The sequence below is a fragment of the Chiloscyllium punctatum genome, chromosome 23 (assembly GCF_047496795.1).
Source record: "Chiloscyllium punctatum isolate Juve2018m chromosome 23, sChiPun1.3, whole genome shotgun sequence".
Classification (NCBI taxonomy): Eukaryota; Metazoa; Chordata; class Chondrichthyes; order Orectolobiformes; family Hemiscylliidae; genus Chiloscyllium; species Chiloscyllium punctatum.
Genome location: NC_092761.1, coordinates 86,142,525 through 86,170,295, shown reverse-complemented (window position 1 = coordinate 86,170,295; position 27,771 = coordinate 86,142,525). Strand labels below are relative to the sequence as shown.

At 42.9% G+C, this 27,771-nt stretch overlaps 1 protein-coding gene across 1 annotated transcript; it reads right to left on the bottom strand.

Annotated features, from left to right (window-relative positions):
- Nucleotides 1-805: 805 nt before the first annotated feature.
- htr3a (5-hydroxytryptamine (serotonin) receptor 3A) lies at nt 806-27,434 on the bottom strand. The gene is made up of 9 exons (XM_072592936.1): nt 27,294-27,434; nt 20,067-20,227; nt 15,803-15,847; nt 15,009-15,118; nt 13,262-13,431; nt 9,072-9,238; nt 6,041-6,251; nt 2,016-2,249; nt 806-1,346 (listed from the first exon to the last, which is right to left on the bottom strand). The coding sequence occupies exons 1-9, from the start codon at nt 27,355-27,357 to the stop codon at nt 1,063-1,065; spliced, it is 1,446 nt and encodes a 481-aa protein (XP_072449037.1). The 5' UTR covers nt 27,358-27,434; the 3' UTR covers nt 806-1,062.
- Between the last annotated feature and the right edge of the window lie 337 nt (nt 27,435-27,771).

Below are 27,771 nucleotides of genomic sequence, written 5' to 3'. Positions count from 1 at the left end.
TATTTGAAAGCTCTTGCGGTTCTAACTCTAGACATCTCTGGCTGAATAGATAACTTCATGTGTCAAGAACTTCATTGGAGTAATGTAGACATACCACACTTCGGATTGGGAACATTAAGGTTAAAAGGTAGCCTGAGTGTGTTTGTGCTAAGACTGCTTGAGGAAACAGTCAAGGTCACATTTCAAGGCTGTAGTTAGAATGAGCATTGGCAGAGGCAATCGGTGCAATACTGCAATATTGCTGCTAGTTACAGTGCTCAGTAAATAGAACATGATCTGATCACACAGGTGTGTGTGATCTGAGAACATGGCTGTGGGTGGTATGTGTCCAACCAGAATAGGTTTAGATGTAAGAAATGTCCAGGCAAAATGGGCAGAGTAACTGTATAAATGTTATGCAGGAATGATCATGATTAAGAGCTGATGAAACTAAGGGAAGTACATTTTATGCTGCTTAGAATATGAAAGACATCTGATTGGGAAGAGGCAAGACCTTCCTACAGAGTTTATAATATCATCAACATTTATGAAATACATGTGAAATAAAAATTATTACACAGGGAGAACAAGGACAGAGAGCTCAGAGGGGCTGACTAGAATCTTCTGTGGGGACCTAAAATGAACCTGTATTTAATAGACGGTGTTGAGATTATACTTTAATTCCACTATAGCCATAATGGGGGAGGGGTGAGGGGAACGGAGTTGGGGGGGGATGGGTGGTTGGGAGTGGGGGGCTGGAGTTGCATAAGTAGAAATCTTTCCTGTTAATGCAGAAAAGGCATATGAATCCATGTGTGAGAGATTGCAGAAAACCTTTTGAATTTTTAAAAATCAAATCATAGGAGTACGTAAGGGGAAGTGTGTTATAGGGAGAGGAATAGAGGGTGACACTCACAGGGCTGGATGAAGAGGGTGCAAGTTGGTTTATGTGGAGCTAGCAATGAGCCTGTTGAGCTCCAATGGCATACTTCTGTTGTGTAAACACAGCATTACATCAGGGATAAAGCAAGTTATTTATACTGCATCAGGTGGAGCAGGTGTACAGCCTGTTGTGTTGTTGACTTAAGAGTACTGCCAAATGGACCACAGAGTACCCAGGCTGATCCCATAGGCCAGGACAGCCAGTAGGTATACACGGAAAAGGAGTACGTCCAAAACATACCCAATCTGCAGCCACTCCTTGGCGATATCTCTGCACTCATCCCTCTTCTCTAGGAATTGGCGAATTGCTGAGATCTCGTGCAGGATGTTGTCCACAGTGAGGAGTGAGTCTGCCTGAGGGAAGCTGGAGCTAATTGGTTTCTCGCAGTCTGTCCCATTCTCACAGGCAAAGTGATTCAGCTGCACTGTCAAGATACAGACAAAGAAAGAAATCACAGTTTCTCTGTTTGAAATCCATCTACGGCCACAACTCCTCCTTAACTTTGTAATCTAATCTGGCCCTACAAACCTCTGAGATATCAGCATTCTTCCAATACTTGCCTCTAGAGCATTCCCAATTTTTATCATCCCTCCACTGAGTGGCCGTGCCTTCAGCCACCTAAGCCCTGAAGATGGAATTTTCTCCCTAAATCTCCAAACCCTTCTCTCCTTCTTTAAGCCACTCTTTGAAGTCTACCTCTTTGGCCAAGTTTTGGATTACCAATTCCTGATGGGGCCCAGAGTCAAATTTTCTCCTCGATAACCTGCCTGAGAAGCAGATGTTACAGGTGCTGTGCAAATGCAAACTGCTGCTGGGGGACTCAAGTGTCCCACAATTCGTGTAGCTCAGGTGTTAAAACATAATGTGAGACCCTGACCTGCAAAAGTTAAACAAAGGCCTTTCCATTTATATCACACCATCCATAAACTCAGGACATCCCCAAGGTGCACTAGCTGTCAGGATGCATGAGTCAGTCTTGATGTATCAATTAGTCTTCACTGGCCATCAATTTCATATTTCACAGTCCCAGGTGTCCCTCTGTGGCATTTCTGCTCAACTTTACCCTAGCTTGCCCTGGCATTCATTCACCTACCCGTGCTGCCCTTTCTGTCCCTGGCATTATCTGGTGTTCCACTGTGGCGATGCATGGAGTGGAACTGAGTCTTGTTGCGGAGACAGAGCAAGACCGTGGCTTTGTCCAGAATCAGACTCTTCACCCACTCTGGCACGTGTGGCTGGAGGTCCTGCTTGTGGACCAGTCGCACAATGAGAATGGTCTCGGTCAGGCTGATCACCAGCAGAGCCATGCAAACCACAAAGTATACACCTGGAATGGGGAGGGGCCAAGGGGAGAGAAGAATAGAATTTGGTTACTGAAATAATCAACCATTAAGCATGAAAGTGAACCTTTGAGCAGTGACGGGAGAAAGTGAGGACTGCAGTTGCTGGAGATCAGAGTCAAAACGTGTGGTGCTAGAAAAGCACAGCTAGTCAGGCAGCATCCGAGGAGCAGGAGAGTCAATGTTACGAGCATAAGTTCACATTCCTAATGAAGAGTTTATGCTAGAAACGTCGACACTCCTGCTCCTCGGATGCTGCCTGACCGACTGTGCTTTTCTGCCACACTTTTTGACTCTGAGCAGTGTCAATGAGTTGGAGGCAGAAAGTGGCTGCCGGTAAAACTCAAAACAATGTCGGAGCAACTTACTGCAGATGCTGAAATCTGTACTAAAAACAACAAATGCTGGAGATCGCATCGGGTCAGGCAGCGGCATGGTGGATGAGTGGTTTGCAATGCTACCTCACAGCGCTAGGGAACCGGGTTCGATTCCAGCCTTGGGCGACTGGCTGTGTGGAGTTTGCATATTCTCCCCATTTCTGTGTGGGTTTCATTTGGGTGCTCCGGTTTCCTCCCACAATCCAAAGATGTTTAGGTCAGGTGAATTGGCCATGCTAAATTGCCCATAGTGTTCATGGATGTGTAGGTTAGGTGTATAGTCAAGGTAGATGTAGAGTAATAGGGTAGGGGAATGGATCTGGTGGGTTGCTCTTCAGAGGGTCGGTGTAGACTTGTGAGGCCAAATGGTGTATTTCCACACTGTCAGGATTCTATGATCCATGGAGAGAGAGCAAGCTAACATTTCAAGTCTAGATGACACTTCATCAACTCTGATGAGGTGTCTTTGAGCCTCGAAACATTAGCTTGCTCTGTCTCCATGAATGTTAGCTGACCTGCTGTGGCCTCCAGCATTTGATGTTTTCAGATCACAAACAGCAAAAGGACTATAGTTAAACAGCGTTATGCATATATAGGCTGCATAGTCCACATTAAAACGTGGACTGCAGCAAACCAAACTCAAGACTGAAACTTCAACAATGTCTCCCTCTGAAAGCAGAGTGATAATGTCATTAGCAATGTGTGAAGGTTGCACAAATGAGGTAAGTAAAGGCAGTCATTGACTGCAATGGAGCCCCCATTGTGAGAAAATAGGGGATACTCAAATATTTTATTTCTGACTAGTATTACTGATGAATGATGGAGCCAATTTTAAAATGGTAGTGTGAGAGCCTTCTGATTTTCTGATTTGTTTCATATGCTTTAAATTTATCATGTAGTCCTTCGTGGTTTGATTAGAGAGCAAGAGGAAACAAAGATGTGCCTGTGTCAGCACCAGGCTAATTCTTTCAGTCCTTAAGGGCCGAAGGATCATTGTGGCACTGGAGGAAGATTTTTGGTCCATCAAGCCAATGCTGGCTGTCTGGAGAGCAAATTGTTGAGTTCTATTCCCCTGCTCTCTCCCTATAGTCCTGATGATTTATTTCCCTCAATTCAGACATCATCTCCACCTTCCCATCCTCACAGGCAGAGAAGCCCAGTTTGTTACAACTCATTGCTTAAAAAAATCCTTCTTCACATCCTCCCCATGCATGCCTTCTGCAGAATCCTAAATCTGAGAACCCTTGATCTTGTTCCATCAATTAATGGGAATGTTTTTTCTTTGTCTTTTATCTAAATCTGCCATAATCTTATATATCTCTATCAAATATCCCCTCAATCTCCTTTGTTCTAAGCAGAACAAGTCTATCTTCTCCCACTGAACATTCAAGGTAAATGTCCACATCAGTGGAGCCACTCTGAATCAGAAAATCAGAAGGCTCTCACACTACCATTTTAAAATTGGCTGAGGCTAGACAGGGACATGCCTAAACATGGTTCCTGAAGAATTCCATGGCACTCAAAATTAAGCAGATGGGTGACAAAATATAGATTTGTAATCCAAACATAGAACATAGAACATAGAAAAGTACAGCACAGAACAGGCCCTTTGGCCCACGATGTTATGCCGAGGATTATTCCTAATCTAAAATAAAATAACCTAACCTACGCACCTCTCAATTCACTGCTATCCATGTGCTTGTCCACCAGTCGCTTAAATGTCCCGAATGACTCTGCTTCCACCACCACAGCTGGCAACGCATTCCATGCATTCACAACTCTCTGTGTAAAGAACCTACCTCTGACGTCTCTTCTATACCTTCCTTCTATATCTTAAAACTATCGTGCCAGTCAATCCTGCCCTGGGAGAAAGTCTCCTGGCTATTGACTCAATCCATGCCTCTCATTACCTTGTATACCTTGATCAGGTCACCTCTCTTTCTCCTTCTCTCCAGAGCGAAAAATCCAATCTTAATCAACCTCTCTTTGTAAGACAAGCTCTCGAGTCCAGGCAACATCCTGGTCAAACTTCTATGTGCCCTCTCCAAAGCCTCCATATCTTTCCTATAAAAGGGCAATCAGAATTGAACACAATATTCCAAGTGTTGCCTCACCAGGGTCTTGTAGAGCTGCAGCAAAACTTTGCAGCTCTTAAACTCGATCCCCCTGTAAATGAAAGCTAAAACATCATATGCTTTCTTAACAACCCTATCCACTTGGGTGGCAACTTTGAGGGATCTATGCACTTAACACCAAGATCCCTCTGTTCCTCCACACTGCCAAGAATCCTGTCTTTAATCCTATATTCAGCATTCAACTTCGACCTTCCTAAATGCATCACTTTGCATTTATCCAGGTTGAACTCCATCTGCCATTTCTCAGCCCAGCTCTGCATCCTGTATATGTTGCACTGCAGCCTGCAATAGCCCTCAATATTATCAATGGCACCTCCAACCTTTGTGTCATTGGCAAATTTACTAACCCACCCCTCAACCTCCTCATCCAAGTCATTTATAAAATCTACAAAGAGCAGAGGCCCAAGAACAGAGCCCTGAGGAACACCACTCACCACTGACATCCGGGCAGAATACTTTCCATCTACAACCTCTCTCTGCCTTCTGTCAGCCAACCAATTCTGAATCCACGAATTAAAAACAATGACTGCAGATGCTGGAAACCAGATTCTGGATTAGTGGTGCTGGAAGAGCACAGCAGTTCAGGCAGCATCCAAATAGAATCCAGACAACCAAATCTCCCTGTATCCCATATCTCCTGACTTTATGAATGAGCCTACCATGGGGAACCTTATCAAATGCCTTGTTGAAGTCCATATACACCACATCCACAGCTCGACCTTCATCGACCTGTCTCGTCAGCTCTTCAAAGAAACCTATGGGGTTTGTATGTAGGACACTGAGGGATGCTAGAAATCTGAAATAAAGGTAGACATTGCTGGAGAAACTCACGAGAGCTGGCAGCATCTGTAGAGAGAGAGTAACCATGACAACCTTTCGAGTCTAATATTACTCTTCTTCAGGACTCCTCTTTGCTGCTTTTATGTAGGCTGTACTTGTACCAATGCTTAGACAACGTAGTTAAGTAGCTATGACCTTCCCTGTTTGTGTTAACTATTAATTAACTCTTCCCTCATCAATCTATTTCTGTTTATTTGTCATTTTCCCTCTTGGGTTTGCTTAGCTGTGGGATTGGTTATGAAATGGTCTTGATGGGCCAAATAGCTTCCTTCTGACCTATAACAACTCTATGATCAGTAGGTCTCTGTTTCCAGGATACAATTTCTAATGCCGGTTTTCTCTTGAAAAGGTTTCATGTCCAACATTCAGTATTTAACCAAACACAGAATACAGTCAAAGTCACAAGTGGAAGAAGTTCCCACTTACCTATCAGTGGAGTGCCAATAGCTGTGGCTGGAAGAGTGTCAGACACAATGATAAGGAAAACAGAATACCCCAGAAGAAGAGTAATTTTAAATGACACTCTCTCCCCACTGTCCGGAGGCAAATAAAACCCAATGATGTCCATGACCATAAGGAAGATACTGGGTAACAGCAAACTAACTGCATAGAACAAAGGACGTCTTCGAATGACGAGCTAAGGTAGAGCAAGAGAGAAAGATTGTCATGAAGATATCATGAGCTAAAGTTATGTGAAAGCTGCATAAAACTCTAGTTAAACCTGCCGAACTCTGGTCAGATCTCAGTGCCAATAATTAGGAAATATATGAAGCAAACAAAAACAGAAATTTCTGGAAAAAGTCAGCAGGTCTGGCAGCATCTGTGGAGAGAAAGCAGAGTTAACGTTTCAAATTCAGTGACCCTGCTTCCGGACAGGAATTTGGAATTAGGAAGGACATTGACTTTACCTGAATGATAACTGGACTTCAAGGTTTAGGTTATGAGGAAAGACTACAGTAACTAGGGTAGTATTGGTGGAATTGGGAAGGTAAAGATTGATTTAACTGAGGTTTTCAGATATTAGTGGGAACTGATGGATAGACATACTTAAAAATTACAACTGGATCTTACTGGAATAAAGATTTGGTGCACTTACATATGATGTAAATTTGATATCTGCAAATGGAAATAGATGTTAAATCAATAGTTAATTTTTAAATTTGAAATCAACAGCTTTTCTTTTGTTAATCAAATGGATTAGGGCAGGAATGTGGAATTAGATCATAGGTGAATGATGATCTAATTAAATGATGGGACTTGCTGCAGGGACTAAGTGATCACCTCATAGAACATAGAACATAGAACATAGAAGAATACAGCGCAGTACAGGCCCTTCGGCCCTCGATGTTGCGCCGATCCAAGCCCACCTAACCTACACTAACCCACTATCCTCCATATACCTATCCAATGCCCGCTTAAATACCCATAAAGAGGGAGAGTCCACCACTGCTACTGGCAGGGCATTCCATGAACTTACGACTCGCTGAGTGAAGAACCTACCCCTAACATCAGTCCTATATCTACCCCCCCTTAATTTAAAGCTATGCCCCCTTGTAATAGCTGATTCCATACGTGGAAAAAGGTTCTCACTGTCAACCCTATCTAACCCCCTAATCTTCTTGTACACCTCTATCAAGTCACCCCTAAACCTTCTTTTCTCCAATGAAAACAACCCCAAGTGCCTCAGCCTTTCCTCATAGGATCTTCCTACCATACCAGGCAACATCCTGGTAAACTTCCTCTGCACCCGTTCCAGTGCCTCCACATCCTTCCTATAGTATGGCGACCAAAACTGCACACAATATTCCAGATGCGGCCGCACCAGAGTCTTATACAACTGCAGCATGACCTCAGGACTCCGGAACTCAATTCCTCTACCAATAAAAGCCAGTACGCCATATGCCTTCTTCACTGCACTATTTACCTGGGTGGCAACTTTCAGAGATCTGTGTACATGAACACCAAGATCCCTCTGCTCTTCCACACTACCAAGTAGTCTACCATTAGCCCAGTAATCCATCTTCTTGTTACTCCTACCAAAGTGAATCACCTCACACTTAGCTACATTGAACTCCATTTGCCACCTTTCTGCCCAGCTCTGCAGCTTCTCTATATCCCGCTGTAACCTGCCACATCCTTCCTCACTGTCAACAACTCCTCCGACTTTCGTATCATCCGCAAACTTGCTCACCCAACCTTCTAACCCTTCCTCCAGGTCATTTATAAAAATGACAAACAGCAATGGTCCCAAAACAGATCCTTGCGGAACACCGCTAGTGACGGCACTCCAAGATGAACCTTTGCCATCAACTACTACCCTCTGTCTTCTTCCAGCCAGCCAATTCCTAATCCAAACCTCCAACTCACCCTCAATGCCATATCTCTGTATTTTCTGCAGTAGCCTACCATGGGGGACCTTATCAAACGCCTTACTAAAATCCATATATACCACATCTACCGCTTTCCCCTCGTCCACCTCCTTAGTCACCTTCTCAAAGAATTCAATAAGGTTTGTGAGGCACGACCTGCCCTTCACAAAACCATGCTGACTATCCTTGATCACATTATTCTTATCCAGATGTGCATAAATCCTATCCCTTACAATTCTCTCTAAGACTTTGCCCACAACAGAAGTGAGACTCACTGGCCTATAGTTACTAGAATTATCCCTACTCCCCTTCTTGAACAAGGGAACCACGTTTGCTAGCCTCCAGTCCTCTGGCACTACTCCTGTAGACAAAGAGGACACAAAAATCAAGGCCAATGGCTCTGCAATCTCCTCCCTTGCTTCCCAGAGAATCCTAGGATAAATGCCATCAGGCCCAGGGGACTTATCTATTTTCACCCTTGCCAGAATTTCCAACACCTCTTCTCTACATATCTCAAAGCCATCCATTCTACTTATTCGTGCCTCAGTATTCATATCGACAACAATGTCCTGTTCCTGAGTGAATACTGACGAAAAGTGAGTGAATACTGACTATGTTCCTAACTTCAAAGATATCTCAATCTCTTTTCCCCATGAAACATAAAGACATTGAAAATAGGTGTCATTTGGCCCTTTAGGCCTGCTCCACTCATGGGTGAGAAACCAACATCACTCCCCTGTTCTCTCTTTGGTGCCTTTACCACTCAGAACTGCATCAAACTCTTTCTTGTGCGATGATACTATGACTTTAAGAGTTTTTTTTTCTGTTTCTTTTATGAAGAGAGGTTGAGACAGAGGTGCTGACCCGATGTTTACACCAATTAACAGTGATTGCACTGTTATATTTAGGCTAGCTTTCCATTCAAGATTTAAAAAAAATTGAATTCACCGCCTAATATGGTGGGACGTGAACTTATCTCCCCAGAATTTTAATCTGAGGTTATTGGCTGTAGTGACATTACCACTATCCCCTGCCTCCCTTATAAAGACCAAAAGCTAATCATAAAGTATTAAGCAAGAAGAACTTACAAAAAAGCGCATTTCTGCATAGCCCACAGACAATCCTCGTTCAAGGTTAAACTCATTGAACTGGGTGTCGACATAAAGAAGCTCCCATTCACCTTGATTCATGAAAACACTTCTGTCGTATTTCACAAGTTCAGCAGATCGCCACAGGGAGATATTAATATCTTGGACTGGAAATATTAAAGCAAAACAGTTGGGCAACTTGCATACTCATTTTAGAATATAACACTACAATAACTTAAATTTATATAGAGCGTCAATTAATAAAAGGTGCTTAGACATTTCACAGAAGTGTTATCAAACAAACGAAGCCACAAAATAAGATGTAAGGGCAGTTGGCCAAAAGCACAGCCAAAGAGGTAGCTTTTAAGAAGCATCCTTAAGAAGAAGAGAAAGGTGAAGAGGAGGAAAGGTCTATGGTGGGATTTCTGAGCATTAGGCCGAGACTGCTGAAAGGATGGGCAGCTGAGAGTCAGGGAGGTTTAACTGAAGGAATATGGTGATCTTAGACTGATGCAGGGCTGGAAAAAAATCACAGATATAGGAAAGGATGAGAACTGGAGAAGTTTAATGAAAGGATGAGAATTGACCTGGAGTCAATTAGGTCGAAGAACAGTTAGTAACTGGTGAACAATGTTGTGGTACACCTTGAAGTGGGTGTGGTTATGCATCATAAGATTGAGACTTTATGATGTGAGGAACCAAACAGATATGTGTACAAGTTCTCCCATTTTGTAACACTGCCACTAATTTCCTTGATGGATGAGCCAACCTATTTGTTAACCAATCCCACAGGTGCAACTGGGACCTTGCTGTTTATTTATTAGTATGTATCAGGAGACGAAGAACACAATAAATAGGAGTGCATATGACCTTTAGACTTGAGTATGATTAATCCTATTTACAAACTGACTGCTGTGTTTCTTAAAAATGACAGCCACCTTTGCTTCAGAAGTCCTTCAATTACTTTAAAGGTTTTGAACGGCGCTATGCCAATGCAGATTCTCTAATTCTCTTCTGGCTTATTAAATTTTTCATTCTGACAGAAAATTCTCCAAACCTGGTGTTTCTGTTGAGTGACTCTGTGAGTCAGATACAGTCAGAAAATGGAACTGACTGTTGCCAACAAAATCAAGTTAGGGGTTGAAATGAGCTAATCTAGTAAAGTTAATTAAATTTACAGTACATAATTAATTTAGTCAATGTACTAGAATAACTATAACATAATTAATAAATTATAACATAATTAACAGAATATAAAAAATCCTATGCATGACAAGCAAATCCCATCAGCATTGTCATGGATTACTTCATAACTTTTCTAGAAAAATAAATTAATGTCAAGCTTTCCACAACTATTGCGTTGGTGCATAAATGTTGGCCATTTATGTAACATTTTAATAGAATTAAAATTATCAAATAATAAAATTTCTTCCCTTGCACACATGCAACTGCAAACAGTTAATTTGTGGCATTGAATTAAATCTAAATCTGAGGAAAGGTTCAAGCATTCTGTACTTTACTTTGCAACATAAACAGATACATACTGAATAACCTAATTACCTGAGTTTTAAGTGCCTTCAATGAATAGCAAAGTTTCCCTTTTTAATGACATTTATTTACTTATCCCTCCTGCACAGCTTTGAACTATCTGAACTATGTCATCCAATGATTTTGTTTCTTCCAATGTTGCTAAGTGTTTGCCTGAAGTTCAACTTTGAGTTAAAAAGAGAGGGGGAGCTGAATAGGCTGAAATGTTTTTCACTAGAGCATAGGATGTTAAGAGGTGACCTTATAGAGGTTTATAAAATAATGACGGGTATAGGTGAATGGCAGGTGTCTTTTCCTGAGCGTGGAAATTTCAAGACTATGTGGCTTATTTTTAAGGTGAGAGGAGAAAGATTTTAAAAAGTTGTGAGTGGCAGATATGTTACACACTGAGTGGTTTGTATGTGCAATAAACTTCCAGAGGAAGTGGTGGATGCGGGTACAGTTACAATGTTTAAAGAAAATTTAGACAAGTACATGAATAAGAAATGTTAGAGGGATATGGGTCAAGTGCAGGCAGATGGGTATAGTTTAGTTTGGAATTATGATCGGCGTGGTCTGTTGGACCGAAGGGTCTGCTTCCGTATTGTATGACTATGTGACTCTATAATTTAATAACATCACCAGCAGCATGTGTAGTAAATATAAGTGTTCTTCCACAATGGTCACACAAGAAAGCTTTGCCATTATGTCTTATTTATAACATACACTAGTCACACCTATGGGTGTAATGTTTTCTCTGTTCTTTTCTTAATAGTAGACACATTTGAACTCCTTATTCATCCTTTTGATGAGGTGCAGTAGCAACGTCCCTGCCTACCTATGAGCTAGAAGTTTGAAGTTAAACTCCCACTCCAGGACTTGATGGCTATTCACTATGAAATCAAACAAGCTGAACATCACCTACAAAACATTCCAACATGTGCCAATAGCAGCTGGCAAGCGCAAGAAGGATTCCTGATTAGTCATGTGTTAGAGAGACTTGCTATCACTATCTACAGTTTCAGACTGGAAGTAAGTTCCAGATGTAAGTGTTTATTTACACTTACATGTCAGATGTGAATGTTGCTACAGTAACTCAGACTTCCTTGTGGGCTTGTTGGCTGATGGGGGGTTGAAATTGGTGGCAATGATGGAGTGTTCTATTCCTGTTCTAGCTGGGGAGATTCCGAACCTGCCCCAGTGCAAGTCACAGAGCTCCGGGTCAGACCTGCCTTCAGGCAGGGAATTCATGAAGAAGCTCAGTTGTCCTCGCCCATTCACTGAATGGGTCACAAAAGTGGTCAAAAACTTTGCTTAGCCAGAAGTAAAGTGACCTATTATGAACGATGAAAGATGATTAAGCATTATGGTCTAGAAACATAGTTAAAAGAGGAACTAGATCAAGCTCTATAAAGTGTTAACATAGTGGAGAAAAGAATCACTGAGGTGTTTTGGTACAGAAAGGCGGCCATTTGGCCCATTGTGCCTGCACTGGCTTGTGAAGTGAGCATCATTATTAACTCGTGAAATCTCTTGCTTTTTCCCCAGAATCTTTCTAAAAGTAAGACAAGCTCGTAAGACTAGAGGAAATTAAGCAAATGAAAGTAAGTTTAAAATTTATAATAGAAACATGATCTGTAAGGTGATAAATAGATAGCTTAAAGTCAACTGTAAGACTAGAATATAATAAATATTTGTCATAATGTAGCAGAGAAAATGCATGGTAGGATTGGTGATTAACAGCATGAGGAATACATTTCAAAGTGCTGAATTTCCTGCTTCTTGATGTTGCTCATGTTTCTATTGTCAACCTATTTTCCACTGTATTTCCAGCTATAGATTCATTGACATACCAAACTGCTCTGTGGTCTTGGGAATTTTAACTGAAGTAGTTTTCCGTCTGTTCTAGATGGTGTGAGATGTCATGATTGTTAAGAATCTTCCACCATCAAGAGGTGATAATTAGGTTAACTCCCGTAACATACAAATGAGGTGTGGGTCACATAGCCCTGAGGAACTATTTTGAACTTTTATTATAGCACCTGCTATCTACATAGAAGCACAGGGACTTGTGTGTCTCGACTCAAGCCTGGCAACTCATACAAACTGCAGCATGCTTTCCTTAGCTTGCCATACTGCCAAAGGACAGAGCTCAGGAAGATGGTGACTAAGACCTGATATCACGTGCCAGGACATGGTGATGCCATCATGCACATGACCCTTTAAGGTACATAATGTACCTGCTGTGAGAAACAACGCAACACTAGACAGGAATGATCCATTTACATGAGGGTTTTGACCCAGTCCAAAAGATTTCCTTGACTCATCTCTTCATATTTCACTTCAGTTCAAGTCAAAAATGTTTCTCTTGTCCCTTTCTCCAAATTCTCACAGATCATAGCAATTAAAGACGATTGTAAGTACCAGCCGGTTTCGTAACAGTTTCTACTCTACTGTTGTTAGAATACTGAATGGACTCACAAACTCTTAACATTTGCCTGTACCTGTGTTTTTGCTTTTGCTGCTGTTTACATATTATTTACTTATCGATGCTACTTAACTCTGCGATCTGCCTGTATTGCTCACAAGACAAAGCTTTTCACAGTGCCTTGGTACACGTGACAATAAATTCAATTCAATTTTTAACATCATCTGTTACTTACTGTTGTGTAGCCAACTTGTGAACGTGAATGTGCAGTTCTGGACATCAAATGGGAAGTTGTAGATATCCAGGCTGCAGGCGGTAACTACTTGGATGGGTTTGTAGTTTTTTACTCGCCCTTCGTGGTCAACGTAGACATACGGGATATCCGGTGATTTACCTACATCAACACTACATGAAATTACATGTTTCAATATATGGCCACAAGGACTAGTTGAGGTGCATTGCTGCATTTAAAGAAAGATGAGGTAAACACAAAGATAGAAGGATTGGGTGATAGAGTGAAATGAAATAGACAAGATGAGGCATATGTGAGGTTGGATTGTGTGCTCTTGATGCATTGCTATCAGCTCAATTCAACTTTGTAGCTGGCTGCTGGAGGCTTATGGGAAAATCCTGAATAGATGTGCCAAACAGTTTTACTCCATTCTTCAGTTCCATGCATCTATGCATAGCAGCTGCAGGTGAGAATTCTTCACCACTCAGAGCATTTCTATAATGCAGCAAAATGCTCAAACGTGCTTCCTAGGACAGGGTGGGACAGATGGGGCTGAGTCAAAAAGATGCTTCAGGAAACACCTTAAAGGAGGAGGAAGAATGTGGGTGTTGGAGGAGGGGCTGAGTGAAGAGCTCAAGTGAGAGAATTTCAGAGCTAGAAAGGCTTTGTCACTACTTGTGGAACAATGAAAGTAGGAGAGTTCTTGTAGTGCAGGGTAGTGTCCATACCACTGAGCCTGAAGGCCTGTGTACCATAACATCTTTGAACACATTGATTAAATAAAGTTCAATTGTGAAATTGTACAAGAATCCAGAGTGGGATAATTATAGAGTTCATGAACGAGCTGGAGAAGGTGTCAGAGATGTTCCTGAGTCCCAGTGCTTATATTGAGCAGCCTGCCTGCTAAGCATCCTATCCGGATGCATCATGACTTGGTACGGCAACTGTTCTGTAACTGTGAGAAACTACAGAGAGTTGTGAACACAATCCAGACCATCACATAAACCAAGCTTCCATCCAATGACCCCCATCTACACATCTCACTGCCTCGGGAATGCAGTCAACTTACTCAAAGATCCCTCCCATCCTGGTTATAATCTCTTCCAACCTCTTCCATCAGGCAAGAGATACAAAAACTTAAGCACACATACCAATACATTCAAGTACAGCTTCCTCCCTGCTGTTATCAGACTTCTGAATGGACCTCTCAAATTTTATATTTAATGTTGATCTTGTTCTTTGTGCACCTGCTCTGCGGTTGTAACATTGTATTCCTCGCTCTGTTCTATTACCCTCATGCACTTTGTATGATATGATCTACCAGTACTGCACGCAAAACAAAACTTTTCCCTGTACCTAGATAAATGTGATAATAATAAAGTAAGTCAAATCAAATCAACATGCTCAAGATAATTGAGATATTCTAAGAACTGCCTTGCTCCTCAATATTGGTAAAGTTGTCTCCAAATCTTGTGGGAAGAAAGGAATGTGAAATCATAGTGCAAGTTCTGAGATCTTAATGTCAAAAAATCTTTAATCATTAACAAATATTCTCCGAGCATAAGATGAAAAAAAATTGAAATTGAACGAATAAAAGCGATCAAATTTTCTTTAGTAAAATAGAGCTTGGAAACCTTGAGAGACAGGATTCAAAAATACCCATCTGAGTCAAAAGTATCTTTGATACCCACACTAGATACAAGCTTTCTCTTTCCCCCACTCTGTTTTTATTAAAGGTAAGATTACTTACAATTCATTTATTAAAATATCTGGCATCCATACGTTTGCGGTGGGAATTGATATCTGCTTGATGTCATCAAAGTCCTTGGGATTCCACATCAAGAATTCATCTGTCCAAATCTAAAAGATGTTGCAGAATCTGTTAGACTGAGGCTGTGTACTGTTCCACACAAATATTCTACCTACTATTTAGGCGAAGGGCTGGATTAACAAGGTATAGAACTCAATATTCAGATAATTCGAATATGTATCCCAACTCTGTGGGAATTCAACTTTGTTGGGTTACATTTGGGTAACTTAACTGATGCTTGGTAAACCTCATATCTGGTGACAGGTATTAATTTTTAAATACATTTCATGGGGTGTGGGTCACTGGCTAGACCAGCCTTTATTGCCCATCCCTAGTTGACCGAAGAGCAGTTAGGAGTCAGTGGCATTACTATGGATCTGGAGTCACATGTAGACCAGACCCAGTAAGAATGGTAGATTTCCTTCTCTAAAGGAATGAAACAGATGGGTTTTTACAGCTTCAACAGCGGATTCATCATTAAGTCAACATAAACATTGAACCAGGTGTGGTAGATGTTGATTATTTTTTGCTATGGAAAAGAAGTTGAACTAGTTCCCGAATGTGGCAAATTGTATCAGGTTTGATGTGAAATGAGCAAGCAAAGGAACAGCATAATATTGAGGAACAGGCAGAATGAAACATGGAACTCCTGACTTAAAGTAAATTTCTATCTACCTTATCTCTACATATTAAACTGAACAAAAATGCCCCAATCACTAGTTGCACATTCTTACCTGTCGGTACCAGATATAAGTGGTTAGAACTTGATTTTTCTCATCCTGAAATTAAACAAATGACATAATTAACCAAAGTTATGAGTGAGGAAGGAGTGATCTTTAGGGTGGAATCTTTGCACCTACTTGGGACATTTAGAAGATTTGGGTGGGGGTGGGGGGGCAACTGAATTGGGCAGGTGGCAAAAGTGTAATTTCCCGAGAGCCAGTTAAGTGTAGTTTCCTGAGACCTGGTTTAGTGTAGCTTCCCGAGAGCTAGTTAAGGTTTGGTTTTAAGTTCCCGGAACCTTTCGGGGGTGGGGGTGGGGGTGGGGGTGTTGACCATGATTGGGAACCTCTGAGTAGCCAGGAACAGAACAGGAAACGTCATTGTGACTACGTTTTCATTCTTAGAAGTATGTAGATATTGCAAGCACAACCTGCCAGCTTTTACCCAACCCTGGTTAGAACTAAATAGTTTGCTAGATCATTTCACAAGGGCAGTTGTTGGTTTGGGATTGGAGTCACATGCAGGCCAGACTGTGTAAGCATGCAAAGCTTCCATGCCTAAGGTACATCTGCGATCCAGGTGAGTGCATGCAACCTTATGGTTAGTGTTTCTTTTCTAAAAAAAAGACTGTTTTGCCTTTTTAATTCTGGATTTTTAACACTGAATTCCAATTCATATGGTGGAGATTGGAATTTGCACTCTCCAGGTTACTAGTTCAATAACTGAATCACTTCAATACTATACCCTTTCATGTCAGCCAGGAAAACGTTGAAGCAGAAATAGTTAATCATGAGAGACCACTTTGGAGATTCATCAAAAGCCAATTGAAAAATTTCAGTCATTTTAGGCAGCACCATTTTGTTTTATAGAATCCCCGACAGTGTGGAAACAGGCCATTTGGCCCAACAATCTTCTTTTTCTGGATTAGTGGTGCTGGAAGAGCACAGCAGTTCGGGCAGCATCCAAGGAGCAGCGAAATCGACGTTTCGGGAAAAAGCCCTTCATCAGGAATAAAGGCAGAGAGCCTGAAGCGTGGAGAGATAAGCTAGAGCAGGGTGGGGGTGGGGAGAAAGTAGCATAGAGTGCAACAGGTGAGTGGGGGAGGGGATGAAGGTGATAGGTCAGGGAGGAGAGGGTGGAGTGGATAGGTGGAAAAGGAGATAGGCAGGTAGGACAAGTCCGGACAAGTCATGGGGACAGTGCTGAGCTGGAAGTTTGGAACAAGGGTGAGGTGGGGGAAGGGGAAATGAGGAAACTGTTGAAGTCTACATTGATGCCCTGGGGTTGAAGTGTTCCGAGGCGAAAGATGAGGCGTTCTTCCTCCAGGCGTCTGGTGGTGAGGGAGCGGCGGTGAAGGAGGCCCAGGACCTCCATGTCCTTGGCAGAGTAGGAGGGGGAGTTGAAATGTTGGGCCACGGGGCGGCATGGTTGATTGGTGCGGGTGTCCCGGAGATGTTCCCTAAAGCGCTCTGCTAGGAGGCGCCCAGTCTCCCCAATGTAGAGGAGACCGCATCGGGAGCAACGGATGCAATAAATGATATTAGTGAATGTGCAAGTAAAACTTTGATGGATGTGGAAGGCTCCTTTAGGGCCTTGGATAGAGGTGAGGGAGGAGGTGTGGGCGCAGGTTTTACAGTTCCTGCAGTGGCAGGGGAAGGTGCCAGGATGGGAGGGTGGGTTGTAGGGGGGCGTGGGCCTGACCAGGTAGTCGCGGAGGGAACGGTCTTTGCGGAAGGCGGAAAGGGGTGGGGAGGGAAATATATCCCTGGTGGTGGGGTCTGTTTGGAGATGACGGAAATGTCGGCGGATGATTTGGTTTATGCGAAGTTTGGTAGGGTGGAAGGTGAGCACCGGGGGCGTTCTGTCCTTGTTACGGTTGGAGGGATGGGGTCTGAGGGCGGAGGTGTGGGATGTGGACGAGATGCGTTGGAGGGCACCTTTAACCACGTGGGAAGGGAAATTGTGGTCTCTAAAGAAGGAGTCCATCTAGTGTGTTCTGTGGTGGAACTGGTCCTCCTGGGAGCAGATACGGTGGAGGCGAAGGAATTGGGAATACGGGATGGCATTTTTGCAAGAGGTGGGTGGGAAGAGGTGTAATCCAGGTAGCTATGAGAGTCGGTGGGTTTGTAAAAAATGTCAGTGTCAAGTCGGTCATCATTAATGGAGATGGAGAGGTCCAGGAAGGGGAGGGAGGTGTCAGAGATGGTCCAGGTAAATTTAAGGTCAGGATGGAATGTGTTGGTGAAGTTGATGAATTGCTCAACCTCCTCGCGGGAGCACGAGGTGGTGCCAATGCAGTCATCAATGTAGCGGAGGAAGAGGTGGGGAATGGTGCCGGTGTAATTACGGAAGATCAACTGTTCTACATGGCCAACAAAGGGACAGGCATAGCTGGGGCCCATACAGGTGCCCTTTGGTCTGGAGGAAGTGGGAGGATTCGAAGGAGAAATTGTTAAGGGTGAGGACCAGTTCAGCCAAACAAATGACAGTCGGTGGAAGGGTACTGTTGGGGACGTCAGGAGAGGAAAAAACGGAGGGCTTGGAGGCCCTGGTCATGGCGGATGGAGGTGTAGAGGGATTGGATATCCATGGTGAAAATGAGGCGTTGGGGGCCAGGGAAACGGAAGTCTTGGAGGAGGTGGAGGGCGTGGGTGGTGTCTCGTACGTATGTGGGGAGTTCCTGGACTAGGGGGGATAGGACAGTGTCGAGGTAGGTAGAGATGAGTTCAGTGGGGCAGGAGCATGCTGAGACAATGGATCGGCCAGGGTGGTCATGCTTGTGGATCTTGGGAAGGAGGTAGAACCGGGCAGTACAGGATTCCCGGACTATGAGGTTGGAAGCTGTGGATGGGAGATCTCCTGAGGTGATGAAGTTCTGTATGGTCTGGGAGATGATGGTTTGGTGATGGGGGGGGTGGGGTCATGGTCGAGGGGGCAGTAGGAAGAGGTGTCCTCGAGTTGCCGTTTGGCTTCAGTGCTGTAGAGGTCAGTGCACCAGACTACCACTGCACCCCCTTTATCCGCTGGCTTGATAGTGAGGTTGGGATTGGAGCAAAGGGATTGGAGGGCTGTGCGTTGTGAGGGTGAGAGGTTGGAGTGGGGGAGGGGGGTAGACAGGTTGAGGTGGTTAATGTCCCGGCGGCAGTTGGAAATGAAGAGGTCGAGGGCAGGTAATAGGCCAGCGCGGGGTGTCCAGGTGGATGCAGTGTGTTGGAGGTGGGCGAAGGGGTCCTCGGAAGGTGGGTGGGAATCCTGATTGTGAAAGTAAGCTCGGAGGCGGAGGCGGCAGAAGAATTGTTCGATGTCACGTCGTGTATTAAATTCATTGATGCGTGGACGGAGGGGGATGAAGGTGAGTCCTTTGCTGAGGACTGATCGTTCATCCTCAGTGAGGGGGAGGTCTGGGGGGATGGCGAAAACTCGGCAGGGCCGGGAGCTGGGATCTTGTGTGGATGTGGAGCTGGGAGTGGGGTCGGAGCCAGTACCTGGAGTGGGTGTGATGGTGGGGGGAATGGGGGTGGAGTCATGAGCAGGGGTAGTGTTCCCCATGGGGTTCTGGGGGGTGGGGATCATGACACTGGGGTCTGTAGGGGACATGTCAGCAGAATGCAGGTGAGTGGCGCCGGTGGGGGCGGAAGTGGTGGTGACCAGGGCAGTAGGGGTGGCGGAAGTCACTGAGCGTGTGGCATCAGCGATGATGTGAAGGGCGGAAGTGATGTCACGTGTGATGCATGAGGAATTGTGAGGGCGGAAGTGGTTGTGGGAGTGGCCATGATGGGGGGCGGAAGTGACCCAACAAGTCCACACCAACCCTCTGAAGAATACCCAGACCCATTCCCCTCCCCTATTATTTTACATTTACCCCTGACTAATGCAAGTAACCTACATATCCCTAAACTCTATGGCAATTTAGAATGGCCAATTTACCTGACTGCACACCTTTGGACTATGGGAGGAAGCCAAAGCACCTGAGGAAACCATGCAAACACAAGGAGAACGTGCAAACTTCACACAGACAGTCACCCGAGGCCAGAATTGAACCTGATCCCTCGTGCTCTGAAGCAGCAGTGCTAACCACTGAGCCATTGTGCCTGAGGGGCTGAATGGCCTCCTTCTGTGCTGTACTGTTATGTTATTCTGTGATTTATACAGTAACATCCCTGACCTCAGGATGCCTTGAAATACTTTACAGCCTTTGAAATACATGTTGATGTCGCTGCTATTAAATACAGAGGAATTCATGGTGCAGAGTTCAGAGAGGTTGGGAGTACATACCACATTCAGGATCGCATAAACCATGACATCAATGGCCACTGTCGTTGTTTTCCTCCAATCTCGTACAGGGCGGACTCCCTTGGAATAGTTGGTCATGAGATAGTTCGAAAGCTGGAGTAAACTTGGTCTTGAACCTGCTGTTTGGTTTCCGCTTCTCCATCCTGACAAAGCAAAGCTCTGAATTGTAGGTGTATCATTACGAAAAAGAGAGAACTTACAGAGGGGAAGAGAAAAATACACAGTTTTGGGGGAAGAGCTGAAGTGTGAAATGAACTGCACTGCAGTTCAAAAGATCCAGCACAGACCTTGAAGGGCTGAATGGCTTCTTTCCATGCTGTACTGTTGTGTTATTCTGTGATTTATTCAATAACATTCCTGACTTCAGGGTGCTTTGAAATGCTTTACAGCTTTTTAAATACTATTTGAAGCAGTTACTATTAAATACAGAGGAAACACGGTAAATCTCCCACAGCAGCAATGAGATAATGACGAGGTAATCTGTTTGGCTCAGGGATAACTAATTAAATGAATTTGGATATATAACTCTAAACATGCTCAAAAATGGAGTACTCTGTGGAATGGTAAAACACACGTAGAGGGATCTTCACATTTTTGACTCTATTGAATAATATTATTGTGTGATTATTAGCCACAATCTCTGTCACAATCTATGGGTGGCACGGTGGCACAGTGGTTAGCACTGCTGCCTCAGAGACCCGGGTTCAATTCCTGCCTCAGGCGACTGTGTGGAGTTTACACATTCTCCCCGTGTCTATGTGGGTATCCTCTGGGTGCTCTGGTTTCCTCCCAGAGTCCAAAAATGTGCAGGTTAGGTGAATTGGCCATGCTAAATTGCCCATAGTGTTAGGTGTAGGGGAATGGGTCTGGGTGGGTTGCTCTTCGGAGGATCGGTGTGGACTTGTTGGTCCGAAGGGCCTGTTTCCACACTGTAAGTAATGTAATCTAAAAACCTACATTTCTGCTATTTTGTAATCTCACTGCTAACGGTCTCTGGGAAAATCACTCTGGATGAGTCATGTGTGCTGTTTTAATGAAGTTTGTTTGGATAATATTTTTGGGAGTGTTTAACATAATTAATACTGAGTGCCTGGGGTTGAGTTGATGGAAAAAGTAACAATACTTTGAAATTTGACAGTTCACCAGTCGCCAACAATTAAAACCAAGAGTGCCAGAGATAAACCTGTTGAAGTTAGATAATTGTCCATCGTAAATCATTGGGGTGTCCATTTATATTTTATTGTTTAAAAACAGTCAGCAAAAATGCAATGGATCTCTGCAGGTCTATCAAACTCCACACATTATTTTTTGCCTCGCGATAACTTAAATCGCAGGAAGTAAAAGCATCTCGTTGGTGCTAGATCCTATAATATTGGAACAAGTGCCTACAGTACTAGCAGAAGTTGTATTCCAAATGGAGTTGTAAATATGCAGTAGAAACCAGATACTTCATAAAACATTATAAGTTAATAAAGTCTTCCTTCCACTCAATCAGCCAGCAAAGAAAAGTCTTTCGAAAGTATGGATTGAGAAACTATCAAAAGAGAATTTTCATTAATAGGTGGCATAGTGATTATGATTCTGGACCAGTAGTCCAGAGGACTGGACCAGTTCTCCCCAAGGAATCTGGGGACTTTAAATACTGTTCATTAAATGATTCTGGAAAGAAGTTAGATATTAGAGTTCTTGTGGTGCAGTGGTAACGTGAGAGGCCCAGGTTCAAATCCAACCTGCTCCAGGTGTGTGTAATAACAGCCCTGAACAGGTTGATTAGAAAATATAAAAAGTGGGTACCAGTGATGTGCATGGATTGCCATTAAAAAATCCACCAGGTTCACTAAGTCTTGTGTGGAACATAATTTGCTATCTTTACCCAGTCAGGCCTCTTTAATACGTAGCAAATTCCACATTTCATTTCACACTGTCAAAATTACCCTGGTGAGGATACTCGTCAAGAAATGGATGATAGAGAATTGGCAGCTCACTTTACACTGCATCCATCAATCCAGCCCTGCAATCTTCTTTCTCTTTGAAGTCAATTAGATAGGTAGTTACTCAGGTTTTTAATATATCCAGGAGTGCTCTTACACACAACTGAATATTTTTGTTTCCCCATCACCAAATGACCCATGGTCTTTTTTCATCTACTAACCTCACCAATAAAAAGTGACAGTTAACTGCATCTTCTGCAGCATGAGTAATTCAATCAACTTGGTCAGACGTATTACGACAAGCCTTCTAGAACATAGAACATTACAGCGTATTACAGGCCCTTTGGCCCTTGATGTTCCACCAACCTGTGGAACCAATCTGAAGCATATCTGTCCTACACTATTCCATTTTCATCCATTTGTTTACCTAATGTTTATCCAATGCCTTCTGGACAGGTGGAACTTGAACCTGGATCTTTTGGCCGTGAGGTAGGGACACTACTACTTTGCTCAGGTTTGAAGGTGGACTGTTAGTTCACCATGATTGATGACCAATGTCACCCTTTCTTTAGCCTCCACCTACCCACCAATGTGGGTTTGGCAGTCTGTCAGAGAGCTGTGTGCATAAGGTCATGAAGCTGAAGATCAGCTCCCAAGGAAACAAGGAGCCCATTCTGTCTAATCTGGGCTGTGTGTCCAGCTCCATCAATACGGCAGTCATAGAGCATAGTAGAGGCCCTTTGGCCCTTCAAGTCTGTGCAAACATATCCAGCAGTTGGCCCATATCCTTGAATGTTGTGATATGCTCACCCAAGTACACTTTAAAGATTGTGAGATTTCCTGCCTTCTGCTACCCTCCCAGGCAATGCATTCCCACCAGCCACTAAGTGAAAAATGTTTCCTCAAATCCCTGCAAAGTTCTGCACTGTCCCAAGATAACCTCCCTGCTCTTATAATCAATGCTATGACTGATAAAGACAAGTGTCCTGTATTCCTTCTTAACTACAGCCACCTTCAGGGATCTGTGGACAAGAACCCCAAGGTTCTTCTGCTCCTTGGATCTTCTAGTTTTTTTGCCATTATTCGAGTACGCCTTTGGTTTGTTACATCTTCCAAAATGCATCACCTCACACTTTTCAGGGTTAAGTGCTATCTACCCATCTACCTGTCTGTATCTTTCTGTAAGTTAAGAACTTCTTCTTCACTATTAACCACTTGATCATTTTCTGTATCATCTGAAAACTTAATTATCCCCATATTCTCTGCAATGTCATTTATATTTATCATGAACAATAACGGACCCAGCACTGATCCCTGTGGTATGTAACTGGACACTGGCCTCCAGTCACATAAACAGCCTTCTCCTATCAACCCTGTGCAGTATTGGGATCAATGTGAAACAGTGGCAAGTGTGAGAATTGGTCAATTTTTCTCTATCTAGCCCAGGGATAGTCAGCCTCAGCCGATAACAGCTAATCCAGCACGGAAAATGAATGAATCTTGATCTTCCATCGCACACTGATCAACATGGAGCCTTTGGTAGTTGGACTAATTGGATTACCTTCCTTGTTACATATTTATTGTTATTGAAGTGATTTTGCAGCAATGTTCATGTACCAAATCCACCAACAGTGTTTGGAAGAGAGAAACTGCCAATAAATTGATAGCTGCTGGAACCATTCCTGGCATATTAAACTCCAGAGGGAAAATAAATGCAATTGGAGTTCAATTTAGACTGCTACCTTGTATCAACATACAATATTGCAGTAAATTGCCAAACATACATCACAGATGAAGTGCATCTTGTGATGCACTGGTAGTGTCCCTCCCTCAGGGACAGAAGTTCCAGGTTCAAGTCCCAGCTGCTCAGGAGGTTTATTTCAGCAGGTTGATTGAAATATCTGTACAGCAGGGTTGACTGTCACTTTTCTTTGTTAAAGAGGATCCATATTTATATCTCAAGAGGGAAGTGAGCATAAAAACCATGTTATAATCAAGGTGAATGTTGTGGACCAGCTCAAAGTAAAATGACTGCTATTTTACCAATCACCATTAGTTGGTGACTTTAACCTCTGCAAATGGTCATATCTAATTTTATCATGGATTGTTGAGCCGCATGTGTGGGTTTACCATCTTCGGTAACAATCTCCGCTGAACAAACTCCAAAACTAAAATTTCACATAAAGCTCAAGTAGTTTAATTACACCGAGGATTCCAACACTTCTCGCCAATCTTTTATTTATCTGTTGCCTAGAAATCAATCGTTATTCTGCATACAGAGTGTGATTGAAGTGTATCACAGAACCATATAATTGTGACTGTGCAGAAGAAGCCATTTGGCATTCTGTGTTTGGTCCAGTTTCTTGAATCAGCGTGTTACTTTAAAGCCATCTCCTGCCTTTTCCCCATAAACCTGAATATTGATTCTATTTAAATAAGCATCTAACAGTCTCCTGAAGGCATCAAATGAATCTGCCTCCCACACATTTCCAGACAATGTGTTCCAGATCCTGATTACTCAGTATGTAAAGGCTTTTCTCTCACACTACATTTATTTGTTTTGCAAATGATCTTATTTCTCTGCCTTCTTATTGAAAAATGGGAACAGTTTCTCCCAATTTATTCAGTCTGGGCCCTTTGTGATTTTGAAAACTTCTTTCAAATGTACTCTTTGGCTTGTCCTCTCCACAGAGAATAGTCTCAACTCCTTTAAACTTTCTTCGCGACTGAAGTTCCCCTTTCCAGGAAGTATTAAACATTTCAGACGAATTTCAGCAAAGACTTTGTTGGTAACACTGTTGTCTCGGTCAGGAGGTTGTGGCCTCAAGTCTCACCTGAGTAACTTCAGTACAAAATGTAGGTTGATACCCCTCCACTGTGTTTTTGAGGGGAGTGGGGTCTCTGTGTAAGATGTTAAACAGTCTAGTCAAGTGGATGTAAAAGATCCCTTAGCACTATTCCCTAGCATTGTGAAGTTCTTTCCAGTGCCCTGGCAACTTTTGCCTGGCAACATAAAACAGGTAATCCATTCATGATTGCACTGTTGTTTGTGGGAACTTGCTCTGTGCAAATTGGCTCTTGCTGTTTTTAGAATCATACCAGATCCACAATGCATGTGTTTGCAATTATTATTTTATTAAACCGGGAAATGTGTAATTATCCCATGGCAATGAAATTAACACAGCTTTGCTAGTTCTGATGTGTACTTGTTATTCAAGTTTACTGACTCGACAAATTATCAATGAATGTGCTTGGTCTCTCGGTGGGTAGGTCAATTGCTACGAGATTGTCATTTTTGTTGCTCTGGAGTTACCGGGAGAGCGACGCTCCTACCTTGGGAGAATACACAAAGATTGAGAATCCATGTGTAAGGAACAATGGGCTGAAATCATCCGTTGTGTCAATCTATAGCTTGCTTCACTGACATAATATCCTCTAACTGTGCGCCATGACGTGGAGGTGCCGGTGTCGGACTGGGGTGGACAAGGTTAAAAATCACACAACACCAGGTTATAGTACAACAGCTTTATTTAGAAACACAAGCTTTCTGAGCACTGCTCCTTTATCCACTACCTGAAAGCTAGTGCTTCCAAATAAACCTGTTGGACTATAACTTGGTGTTGTGTGATTTTTAACTCTGGAGAAAGTGAGGACAGCAGATGCTGGAGATCAGAGCTGAAAAATGTGTTGCTGGAAAAGCGCATGGCTGAAGAAGGGCTTATGCCCGAAATGTCGATTATCCTGCTCCTTGGATGCTGCCTGACCTGCTGTGCTTTTCCATCAACACATTTTTCAGCTCTGATTTTTAACTCTAACTGTGAGAAGAGAGTGGAGAACTGACCTCCCAATAAATCCATTTGTCAGTCTTGTTCCACATATATTTGTCCACAATGATTTCATTTTTATTCTGTTCTATTCTGGCACTATTCTACACCGACACATGATGTCTTTCTAAACTGAAAACCTTTGCCTCTATGCAGTCTGCATCCTTCTATTCTCTGCCTATCATGTATCTGCCAAAATGCCTATCATGTATCTTAAATATTGCTTTTGTACCTGTCTCTTCTGGCAGCACATACCAGGTATTTATCACTCTCTGTGTAAAAAAACCTGCCTACCCCCTTTTACTTTACACTTATGTCCCCTAGTAATTGACTGCACTATACTGGGAAAATGACTCTGACCATCCATTCTATCTATGCCTCTCATAATTCTGTAAACCTCTATCAGGTCAGCTCTCATCCTTTGTTGTGAAAAGTGTAAACAAACAGAGTTTGTCTTACTTCTCAAAGCTAATACATGGCAAACCAGGCAACATCCTGGTAAATCATTTCTACCCTCTCCAAGGCCTCCCAACCCTCTGGTAGCATAGTGACCAGAACTGTACACAATATTTCAAATGTGGCCTAACTAAAGTTCTATACAGCTGCAGCATGACTTGTCAATTTTTAACTCTATGCCCTGACTGATGAAGGCAAGCATACTGAATGTCTTTTTGACAACCTTATTGCCACTTCTTTTGCCACCTTCAGTGAACTGTGGACCTGTATATTTAGATCTCTCTATTTGTTATTACTACTAAGGGTTCTGCCATTTAGTGTATATTTCCCTCTTGCAATAGATCTTCCAAAAATGCATCCCTTCCCATTTGTCCAGATTAAACTCCATTTGCCATTTCTCTGCCCATGTCTCCAGCCTACCTATATCCTGTTGTTTAAGAGCAGTCTGGAAAATGCAATGGAATAATTCATTCATTTTGCATTGCTGATTATTAACTTCACTATTGCTAGTGAAAACTATCAAATATAAACAAGTGATTCATTATTTGGAAGTACATGCAAACATCTGCGCTCCAATTTTAAAGATCTTCTAGTTGAAGACTCAGAATGGGCCACTTGCCAAGACTAGCTGGACAGCTTATTTATCCAAAAGCTGTGATTTTCTTGATGGATTAAGAGGACCACAGTGGACCATGTGAAATCTCATATTGGCATGTCTTCTTTCAGCTAAATCTGCTAATGACCAATCATGGCAGCAAAGTCCATTTAAGTTTTAGATCACAAAATGGCATTTCAACGCATTACATGGCAGTTAAAATTGATTTATACTATCCAATTTAAGGACGAGCATTACAAATATTCAGATCTAAACAGGGCATGCCCTATGGAAGAAATTTGTCAGGACACTTAACAAACAGTATATCCAGCTGGATAAGGTTGGGATATAAAGGGGCAATTGTACACATTTGATTTCAAAGGAATAGTAAAGATGGACCTACCTTCAGAAAGCAACAATGCTGTGAAAATCAAGGGAACAGATGCCCAGAAAGAGTAGAAGTTCATCTTTGTCTTTCTGAACTCCACAAAGCAATGTTAACCAGTGACTTTCTCAGATGCCTCTGTGCAGCAGTGATGGCAGGTGGACCTAAAACTGTCTGGGACTTGTGGTCTTTTCTTTCCATTAAAAATGAAGCTCAGCTCATATCCTCAAATCCGTGGGCATTTTTTCTTTTGCCTGCCCTCCTCTTGTGTCTTGCAGCTTCGGATGATTAATTGTCTGCGTAATCAGATATGAAAGACAGATCTGCATCGGGTTTCAGTCCATACTGCTGGCTGATGTCATTCCTGTGCTCTGGTTCTTCTGTACTGCCTAAAAGCCCCACTGACTCCTGCAGCAACAGCTAGCTCACAGAGCAACAACCAAGATAGAAATCACATTCAAATAAATGGTAGCGGACAGACATAAAAACAACTGGG